The sequence below is a fragment of the Epinephelus moara genome, chromosome 19, assembly GCF_006386435.1.
Source record: "Epinephelus moara isolate mb chromosome 19, YSFRI_EMoa_1.0, whole genome shotgun sequence".
In the NCBI taxonomy this organism is placed as follows: Eukaryota; Metazoa; Chordata; class Actinopteri; order Perciformes; family Serranidae; genus Epinephelus; species Epinephelus moara.
The window spans coordinates 6497451-6508861 of NC_065524.1; the positions used below are offsets into that span (position 1 = coordinate 6497451).

An 11411-nucleotide genomic window follows, 5' to 3' on the forward strand; every position below is an offset into this window, starting at 1 on the left:
GAGCCTGCGTTCGCGAGTAATCCATCCAAGAGTAATGTGTGTGCAAAGCTGTATGAAAGCTCTGTTATACATCATTTTATTGTAATTTTTCACTGTGAAAACATTGGATTACCGACAAGTGCTTGGCCTTGTCGGAAAGCTACAATTCTGCTGTTTCTGCTGATATGCGTGGCTTCTCGCTAGGACGCACGGTCGCGGAGAAAAGCAGAGAAGAACGGGTGTGAATTTGGACGCACTATGCGTCGTTCGGGCCCATAGTCTAAACTTCTCAGTTTCAACCTTTTATTGAGAACATTTAGGAACAGTGCTGCATGTTAACTTTTGTCTGCACATTGTTTTTGTCGCCATTGTTGCTGAGTCTGAGGTGCGAGTCATGCGCTCTCGCTCCGCCTCCACCTCCGGTACCGAAATTTGGCACCGTTTCATTTTAAGTGAATTGGTACTCAGTAGTACCGACGTGAATCGGTACCAAGTACAAAAAGTACCGAGTTTCGGTACCCAACCCGGTACCAAGTACAAAAAGTACCGAGTTTCGGTACCCAACCCTACTCAGAGAGGGAGAGACAGATTCAAGCTATTAATTCACTCTACCTATTCAAGTGCTGGAATTTGTTATTTACGTGACAACACCTGAGCGCAACACAGGCTCCGCTCCATTTGCTGCTCTTCTGAAGCAAAACAAAAGTTTACATGTTCTAAAAAAAGAGAAAACATTGCATGTCCTGCGATGTTACTATCGCACATGCGCACATAGCGATGGCGATGTTCAAACGATATATCGTGCAGCACTAGCACTCAGTATGGGAAGCTATAGCATCATATGCTGTAGCTATGTAATATTCTTTATTTGGGGAATCGCCATCTTCATAAAGTCTGCAAACATCTTGATGTCGTACCCAAGTTCATTAGAACCACATTGCACAGTGTACCTAAACTGATAAGATTGCTAAAATTTTTAATTGTTGTATTCTTTAATTAAAGATACATTTTTCAAGTCCTAAACAAGTCCTTCAAACTAAACAACATAATATGTTGTTTGTGATTGCCTTTGAAAACAACAGTGTTTTCTGAAATGGTAGGGTGACATCATTTGTCAGTGCTTTCTAAAAGAAATCAGAGCAACAAAAAAGATTTGCATTGAAGGTGTCTTATTTATCACCACTATGGCATAGGTTTGGTTAGGTTAAGAAACAAAAACTAACTGGTCTAGGTTAGGGAAAGACTGTTTTGGGTAAATTTACTCTCTGGTTAAGGTGCTGGAAATATCGTGGTCCAACCACATAAACTGTTGGTAGAAAACTGGAGACCAACAGCTGTCCTCCATGTCAAAGTCAAACACTGTGTCCTGCATCCATCCACACCAGCCCCCTTCATACATTTTTTTAGGGTTTTTAACCATGTAACAATACTTCTGCCTTTGCTCTTGACATCCATAATTTTTTCTGCCTTTGATACAGTGCCTTTTCACATCGGCAGCAAAGCAGCAAGTCCAGACATAGTCTCCCCAGTAACGTCTATAAGCTCAACCTGGAGGATACCTAAGCATTCCCAAGCTAGATGAGATATATAATCAGTCTAACATATTCCAGGTATATTCAGGGTCTCCTAGCAGTTGGACATATGCAGAAAACCTCCAAAAGGGAGTACCCAGGAGACATCCTTATGAGATTTCCTGACCAACTCAACAATTATATTTTATTATCTTGAGTATTATCTTTTTTTTTTTTTTTTGCTGCTGGTCACTCAAAGTTTCCAAACATAATTTCTCCGAATGCTTACAATGACAATGTCTTATACATATGGCTGTTTACATGTATATGCATATGTTATAATTAATTGTTTATACTGTGAAGCTTGTTCATAGATTAAAACTTTGGATTGTGAGAACAGTAGGTAATAAATTCTGCCTTCACCTTTTTGGTCATGTTATAATATCACTTTAACACTGATTCATTATTACGTGGCTGTGTAAACATTTTAGTACATCTCTGTTTTCAGCTTTTATCATTATCTATTTTAACTTAAGAACAGAAATAGGGATTTATTATTTAAATAATAACATGTATTATGCATGTGTTTCTGTTTTTTCCCCACAAGACCAAATGACACATTTCCATAGAATTAGAAAAAAAATCAATAGCAACTGCACAGTTACTTTTTTGTTTTGTTTTGTTTTTCTGACTGAGTTTTTTATAGTCTTAAAACTAAATGTATGAGCCACATGTCAGTATGACGTACTTTGGCTTCATTTTTGCGAAATAGCAACAGACAGCTTTTATAGTTTGCCTAATCTTTTAAACATTTTAGATAGAGGGTGCAGTGCAGTGCATGGGAACATCGTTGGGTGAACAGTAGCAACAGGCTTCAGACGGTATTAAGGGCCCAGAGGTGGACGTCTCCCTCTGCTGATGATGCTAGGTATTACAAATTATTTGCCCCTGTTGTTAGTCAAAGGGTATCAACAGTAGCTCTATCTTTAGAGTTGGGATTATAGACAGTAATTTTTTAATCAAACCTTTATATTATGTTGGTTTGAAGGTTTTTATGCCGGCCAGTTATCCCTCCTATCCCCTTAAAGATTGGTTTGTCTTGTCAAGTCACAACAGATATCGGATATCTTGTCAGCCATACATCATCAAATACAAATCACCTTCAGCTTCCAAGAAATCACAGATCATAAAACAGATTTAAGTCGTTAAAGTTATTTGAAGTAATGGTTAAGACTACAGTGTGACTACTGTACATTAGTTTGCAAGTCCCCATACCAGCCAATATAACACACTCTCTGAAGTGTTCATACTCTCTTAAATAAAAAGTTCAGAATTCAAGTGGCAGATATATCTGAAAAATTCAGTAATCATCAATCGTAATGATGAAGTAATGTGTCTTCAGGTGGTACTCTACAACAATGTTTAAATACCAGCAATTAGCAGGGATGCTCAAGAAAACAGAGTTTACAGTGGAATTGGTGACTTATAAAGTGACACTGTGTCACACTAACTTGACATCTCCTAAACTGTACGTCCGATTTGTACCAAATTTTCTGAGAATCATTTTAACCAAGCTTATCACAACTTGCATAAAGCTTGTGGACTGTTCATTGTGTAACTACTATACGAGGATATAAATAGACCTAACTCCAAAACCTTTGAGCCAATCATCGCAACTTGCAGAAAGTTGCCAGAGAAGGAATAATGAGCACACACCAATTTATCCAACCTGGGGAGAGAGACATTTAGGAGAAAGAGAGCCATGAAGGACAATTTCATTTATTTAATTGATATTACATATATTGGTATAACAAGATGGCGACACGTGTTTGTGCAGTGGCTCTTCACTCTCCAATTTGGTGCCCTATTGTGTGTATGCTGTATTTGTTTGTCGAGTTCTGTCAAGCAAAGTATGTCTTTAGTTGTTGTTACATTCAGGGTTTACATCCTGTTGTATTTTGGTGTTTCCTGTTGATACTGTTGTTGATCCCTCTAGGTTGATCACCTGATTGACACACACCTGTGCTGACTAGGAGGCTGAGTCTATTTAGGCCGGCCTTTTGTTCAGTTCTCTCTCTCCACCCAGCTGCAGCACCACCTTTGTGGTGCCAGGTATCTGTTTTTCTTTTCAAACCATGAACTTATTTCAATAAACTTAAATGTAGAAAACTCCTCTCCTTGTGTTGTGTCCATGGTTATGTTCGGTGTTGAGCCAGCCGTAACATAATAATGGGGGCTCGTCCGGGATCCTTTCAAACCTAGATCTTTAGTTTTTAGTTAGTGAGGTCATCTATGTGTAACCACATGAGGTAGTTTTTGAACTTTCCCAGTTGAGTGAGCCGGCAGGTGCCGGAGAGACCAGCACCACTTTATTATTTTGTGTGATAGCCCTGGGGTGGCCCCTGGCGTGCCCAGGTGCATCACTGAAGATACTTAGGTAAAGTAAGGTAGCAACCCCCACAGGTAGAAAGGGAACTGGGTTAGTTCTAGACTAGGAGATTAGACATGCTAAAAATTCTGTTTTAAGAGTAGCATGTGGCTGCCCATGATGACCTCTGTGAGGCCTGCTTTGTGTGTGAACTAGTTGTAGTTAGATATTTGGGGTTTGGGTTGAGCATTCAAAAAAAATGTTCTTGTTGATTAGCCTTTTACCGTTTGTGTGTGGCTACTAATTTAGCAGCCATTGTGGCTTGTACTCACTTTTGATAGTGTGAGTTGTTTATTGTGTAGTTCTGCTTTTGCAGCCTGCACGTTGTGTGGTACTTTGGAGGGTATTCAGTACTGACTGTACTTTAGTGTGCGACAGTTTTTTTTTTGAATGTTTGTGTTTGCTGGCTGTAATTTGTTTGTGGCTTGTAGTCACGATTTGTACAGCTTTTGGGAGACCCTTTGTCAGGTTAGTCTCAATGGTGACATTTTGTGGTTTGGTGGCATTCAAAATGATTGAAGATGCCATTTCATGGTTAGCAGACCAGAGTCAAATGTCTGTGTATGCTACTATCTTGTTGCTCATTGAGTAGTAGTAGTAGTAGTAGTATCCATTTTTGTGTGTGCCATCATGGCATTTGAGCTGGACAGGTTTGTTAAGGACCCTGACGCTCAGCAACTCTTACGTTGCACAAAAAAAGATCTTCGTTCTGTAGCAGAATACTATGATATTGATGTTCAAGGCAATTTAAGAAAAGCGGAATTGCGTACAAGCAGTGTGTTTTTTCTGAAAAACCTGAGTTGCCCAATCAGCAAGATTTTGCATTCTCTGAGGGAGAACAGGAGGAGGGTGAGATGCAACAGAGTGAAGGACCTAGAGTTAAAGCTGCAGCTGAGGAAGATAGAATTAGAGATTGAGGCAAAGGAAAGGCAGCAGCTCAGGCAGCATGAGCTAGAACACGAAAAACTTAAACTTGCACACGAGCGAGAGCTCAAGGAGATGGAGTTAAAAGCTCAAGCAGAGATTAAAGCTACTGATAATTCTGTTGCCTCTCACAGTTCCAAATTTACGTCCAGACTTAATCAAGCTTTGTCACGTGTCAAAAGGCACACAACATACCAGGGGAAATCTCGAGAACCCTCAGGTCACCGTGGATGTTGTCAGCTCTGAAAGGTGACGTAGATGGCGCAGAGAGAGAAAGCAGAAGCAGGGATGCCAGGTGGGCCTACAGGCTAGGCTAAAGATGTAGCCACACAAACCACCGCTACCAAGCATCTTTCTCTCTAACGCTAGATCCATCATTCAAAAAACAGACAAACTGGAGTTACAAATGGTAGCCAACAACAGCCTCTGGACTGCTGTGTGATGTTAATAACGGAAAACTGGATTCACCCACTGACCCCTGACACTGCCATGCGGCTGTACAATACACCACCTGGACGGTAACAAAAACTCTGGTAAGAGTGAAGGAGGAGGACTCTGTATTTATGTGCATAAAGGCTGGTGTACAAACAGCCGAATCATTGACAGCCACTGGCTGAGGCTCTGTTAGTTATGTGTGTACCCATCTATCTGCTGAGAGAGCTGACAGTACTAATCATTACAGCTGTCTGTATACTACCAGATGCTAACACTAGCACAGCACTGGCCCTTGGTTTACATCATAGCTGAAGACTTCAGTCAAGCATGCTTAAAGACTGTACTTCCCAGTTTCACCCAATAAGTGAAATGTGCCACCAGAGGGAATAATACAGTCGACAGAGTGTATGCAAACGTGCAGCATGCCTACAAAGCTGTACCCCTTCCACATCTGGGCCATCCAACTCTGCTACGATAGAGGGCAATATGCCCCCTTTCAGCTTGTTAGCACTAGACCTTTTTCCGGCTGACCCATTAGGTCACAGACCAAACAATCGACAAACAAGATCGATAAATCCATTTTCTCTAATGTCATGTAAACATACTGATAGCGAGAGACGACTGTTCATGCTCACCTTCACACCTACAGGCAATTCACCAATTAACCTAACCTATATGTCTTTGGACTGTGGGAGGAAGCCACAGAAAGCCCACTGGGAGCATGCCTGTTCTCCCCCACTAGGAGGGCCCCTGCCAACCGGCCAGCCAGTTTAAACCCAGAACCCTCTTGCTGTGAGGTGACAGTGCTAACCATTGCACCACCGTGTAGCCAGGTCTAAGTAAATGTATCTAAATACATGGGTGAAGGTTTGTTGAAGTAGAGCTTGACAGTCAGTCATCTGTACAACAAACTGGGAAATGAGGTGTCAAAAAACACCAAGTTGGAAAGAAGCAACAGAAGCTGATACCTTTGGCAGGCTGGCCTGAGGTGTGGGGGTGGGAGTGGCCTCATCTGTCTGGCCAGGCTGCTCCTGCTTTCTCTTGACCTCAAGGATGAGCTGAGCCAAGTACTTCTGCTGGAAATAGGTCCGTTTTCCAAGAGCACCTTGATTGACCAGATACAATCAGCTGTTACATTCAATCAAGGAATCACTACGACTTCATCAATATGGGCTTAGGATGATCACCACCAGGTTTGACAGCCTACTCTTATGCATTTTAAATAAGTCACTCAAGTATCCTCCAACACCAGATGATGCATTACTTTACGTACCTGTCATGTTGATAGTGAGCCCTGAGAGCTCCTGGGCCTTCTTGATGTGTTCCTTGGCTGGCTGGTATTCATAGTAGGTGAGATTGATGTAGACACACTCCAGGTGGAAATGGATAACCAGGTTTCTATGCTCCGACAATAGAGACTGACATTTCAGCACTGTGAAAGAGGACAGAGAGGAATTCAAATTTTTTTATCAGAATGTACAATATTAACAATGCAAGACACAACATTTTTCTAATAGTGACTAAAAAACAGAGCATCATGTGTGGATGGTCAACAAGCTGGTTTTCATTTGGTCACCAGTTATGTTCCTCGCATCCAGTTTTCATATTCATAGAACTGAAGTTACATCCAGTAACTAATATTTTTTGCTTGTTTTTTTTTTTTTTTGCTGTGGTGACAAAGATGTATGGGTATGTGATTTTTTTTTAATCGCACAATAGACTACAGCTACCAAGTAGAATAGCGATGAGCTATCCAATCGCTCCAAACACAAGCGGCTCTGTCTCACACACTCATCGCACAGGATCAATTGTTGCTTAGTATGTGCTACACATATGTTGCCCTGTACAGCTATGTGCGGTCATATACCACATCAGTGTATCATATGAGCATGCTATAGCAGAAAAAGAGAGAAAAACCAGCTGGGGGGACTGACATCCACACCACTTTCTGATGCTTCCTCAGTGCTCTCTCCCTTATTTTTAGTACTGTGGCTCTACTTTATGGATGGTACAGGTAACAGTGGAAACATTTTTTATTTTTCAGCTGCCATTTTATGACCTTTCCATTTACACGTCGTCCCAAACACTCTTAAATGTTGCTCGTGTGGACTATTTACCTTCAAACATAGCTAATCTTGGAGTGTCTTGGTGCTGAATGGTTACGGCATATGACACATAAACGATACATGGTAAATGCTGGATGGAGCACTGAGTGACAACAACTCCGTCCACATTTAAAAGTACTGTTTGTGGTGGAAACCCTAAATGGACCGAGGGTCTGGGTATCATGTCTGAAAGGTTACTTTTGGGTCCAAAGGTACCATACCGAAAGCGCTTGGTGAGAACAGGGCTTTAGTGTCACCAATTCAGTATCTGACTAAATGTCTCTCCTGTTCCTCAGTTATGGCGGGGAATTATGGCCAGAAAACATTATGTTACAGTGCTGTTTGACCTTTTTCATTTGAAATAATTATTATCATAATTTAGTCATCTTATTCTATTAGACATTTGTGTGGAAATTTGTCAACGTGGTGGATGAATTGTTCAGTTATGGCAAAAACATGTGAGGTCACAGTGACCTTGACCTTTCAACACTTTAATCTAATCAGTTTGTCCTTGAGTACAAGTGGACGTTTGTGCTATATTTGAAGAATATAGAGAGATATTGCATTCTCTAGAATGGAAAGGAAGGATGGACAACTCTAAACATAATGTCTCCAGGTAGGGCTATCGCTAGGGCACAGACATAAACACTGCACAAATACAATCCAACTTACAATGTAAACATGCAGTAGAGTTTTGATGTGGAACATGAGGACATTTGAAATTCAGGATTAATAACATGGACAGACATCCAAGTGGTCCCCAAAGCACCATCCATGTGAAACGAGTACAGCTGCACTCTTCAAAGAACTGAGGCCTTGAGGTGACGCATTAAAAAGACAAACAGAGCGTGAAGGTGATGGCAAGGGATGAAAGCTTGGTCTCTCATCTGATGTGCGGCTCCTTCTCCTTCTTTCCATCTGATCTGATTATTAATCGGCCTAGCTGAAAGCTCTGTCAGTGAGATGGAGAGGTTCTCCTCAGTTGAGACCAGCAGGAGAAAAGAAGCCGAGGGGAGGTTTATAATTCATGATCAGAAATCATACATTTTCATTCCCATTCAACATTAATGAAGCAACACCGAGGGTGATGGTGCCCAGAGCGAGCACGGTGAGAGAGAGTTTTACATGCAACACATCTGTGTAACCTTTGCCATCGATGGTATCACACTGCAGGAAAATTACTGGTGATAGTATGTGTGTGAGTGGAAGGGAAGAGACACACACCGAAAGCCATAAGCATTACTGAATCTCTAAAAAGAGAACTTTGGAGCAATAGGGGTGTGGGTATGCAGTGTTTCCCATACATTGACAAGACTAGTCTAATTTACTACTAGTCTAATATTCATTTATTGTGCAAAACAAGAAAAAGCATGTTGGCCAATTCCTATATTTCATTTTAAAGCCTGTATTAGCCGACATGTCGATATTATCATGCATCTCTAGCCTTTTGCTAACATTAGTGAACTTAAGACTTGACTATTTACAGTATAATGTGTCCATGAAGATTGTGACAGTCCCCAAGTCGCATCTTTTAACCATTTACGAAATTTAGGTTTCTCTTCAACATAGACGAGACTAGGACATAGCCTATCTACATATAACAGGACAGAGTAAAGTTGACCGAGGTCCGGCCACTTTCCAAGTTTGCTCAACTGTTATTGGACTAAAGAGCAAAAAGGGGGAGGACTTAGGAAGGGTCAATTATTGGAATGCCTGCCATGAAATTTACTTTACATATTCATGTCCCCCTTAGGATTAACTGTCACTGCTTGGGGATCCAGCAGTTGAGCTGGATAACTAAAGTTTTAAGAAAGAAATGTTGATTTAGATCCTTTTGTAGCTCCAGATGGAGTTGTGTAAAGTTAGTTAAGGTTGGATAAATGTCCTCAGGTGATGTCACTTGTCAGCATCAGGTGTGGCTAAAGACTACAGGTTTGAAAATGAAAAAAAATCTGGGTTGAGCCAAGCTACGTCCATCTCAGTGGAAAAATTGTTTCTGTCAAAACCCTCAAACAGTGTGCAGACACATGCAGCAGGCATTCATGAGTTGGTCCCACTTTGGGTAATTAAACTATCCTCTAAATGCTGACAGCTAAAATAAAGCAACATTAAGCCAGTGAGTGTTGTTCTGACTGCCCAGTGTTAATCAAAGTTGTCAAACTGTTCCTGAGCAGCATGAGTAAAAACAGATCAGGGAAATTAAGTAGGTAACACTTTCCCTACTGAGCATCATCTAACACCAAAACAAAACCAAGCCAAACCAAACATCATGGCAACAGCTGCCCAGAGCTGTGTAGCGTCAGGAAAATCTGCATGCTCTTCACAGCATCCCATTCCCTCCTCACGTCACTTGTAAAAGGATTGGGTGACCAACTGCTGCTCTGGAATATGGATTGGGCTGCTTTGTAGCTTGCACATACTGCTCACCCTTCACACTCTGTTAACCATGGCACAACAGACTGCACTCCAACAAACACACCGTCTGCCTTTAAACAATACACCCAAGCAAGCGCTCTTCAAAAGATAAAAAACACAAAAACAAAAGACAATAATTATAAAACAAACATATTAAATGTCCTCTGCTAACAGCCCTGCTGGTTGGCTCTGACAATAAAAAAGGAAACTAGCTTTTCTTTATTAAGAGGGAAGTAAATTCACACCAAGGCACAAAATATTCCAAAAACCAATTTATCACACACTGGTATTCTAATGAAAATAAACAAAAGCTTCAGAACTACTTCTGGCCAAATGCCAAAACTTAAAGGAACAATTCACCCAAATTTTTTTATCCTACTTGTAGTGCAATGTATCAGTCTTGGCTGTTTTGGTGTGAGTTGCCAAGTGTTGGTGATATCGACCGTAGAGATGTCTGCCATATAATGGAACTAGCTGGCACTCAGCTTGTGGTGCTCAAAGTGCCAAAAAAAAAAAAAAAAAAAAACATTTGAAAAACTCAATAGCAATGTCTCTTTTCCGAAATCATGATTGAATCAAGATAATTCACAGACCCTGTTGCGAGCAATTTAATGTAGGAACAATTTTCTTTCTAATGAACTACATCCACCATCCGTATCACTGCGCAGAAGGAAGTATGCATTTACTCATGGACATGGGGCATAAAAACATAAATGACATCCTCCTCAGCTGAGCTGTAATGTTAGATAGCTCAGGGGTGTTAAAGACCCATTTCCACCGAGCAATATGGTTCAGTTCAGTTCAGTTCAGTACAGTACAGTACAGTACAGTACAGTATGCTTTTTTTCTGTTTCCACTGTAAAAAGTTGTGGATAGTACTGATGGAACCATTCCATACCATCTCCAGTTTTGGTAACCCTTCTGTTGGGGCACCTAGCACACAGATCTGGTACTACAAGGTGGAGCTGTGAACACTGCAGTCTGCTGACTGGCCAATAGCAGACTGTCACTCTGGTCAGGGCTGAGCTGTGGCTGGTTTTGAGGCAGAAACCACTGTTAATACCGTGGAGAGTTTTATTAGTAAACTGTAACTATAAAATGAAAGAATGACTTAATAACTTAATTCACAGTCGACTGCCGGCGACTTTTAAGGTGTAACATTACCTTGTAATACTTAATGCACGAGTTCACGACCTGAATCAATAAACCCAAATTAAATTAAACTGTGACAACTTTGACTATTCCATTAGTTTTTATATGACAAACACTTTTAGTAATGAGTGGATCTTCAAGTGTTTAAAAATACACTGAACAAAAATATAAATGCAACACTTTTGTTTTTGCTCCCATTTTTCATGAGCTGAACTCAAAGATCTAAAACATTTTCTATATACACAAAAGACCATTTCTCACAAATATTGTTCACAAATCTGTCTAAATCTGTGTTAGTGAGCACTTCTCCTTTGCTGAGATAATCTATCCCACCTCACAGTAGAGCTTAGATTCTCTGCCCGAGCCGGCCCGCGGGCCCAAGCCGGGTCGGGCCAGGAGCCCCCCTCCCTCTGACGGGCCCAGGCCGGGCCTGGTCAGATATGACGTTTTTTTTTTTTTTTG

The 11411-nt window shown here is 41.0% G+C and overlaps 1 protein-coding gene across 1 annotated transcript in view; it reads right to left on the reverse strand.

The window, feature by feature from the left end:
* ttc27 (tetratricopeptide repeat domain 27) overlaps positions 1–11411 on the reverse strand; it is a 116895-nt gene that overhangs the window by 77815 nt on the left and 27669 nt on the right. Inside the window, exons 6-7 of the mRNA XM_050071468.1 lie at positions 6551–6709; positions 6246–6382 (exon numbers count right to left, since the gene is read on the reverse strand). Of these exons, the coding sequence (XP_049927425.1) occupies positions 6246–6382; positions 6551–6709 (296 nt within the window). The remainder of the gene's footprint in view (positions 1–6245; positions 6383–6550; positions 6710–11411) is intronic.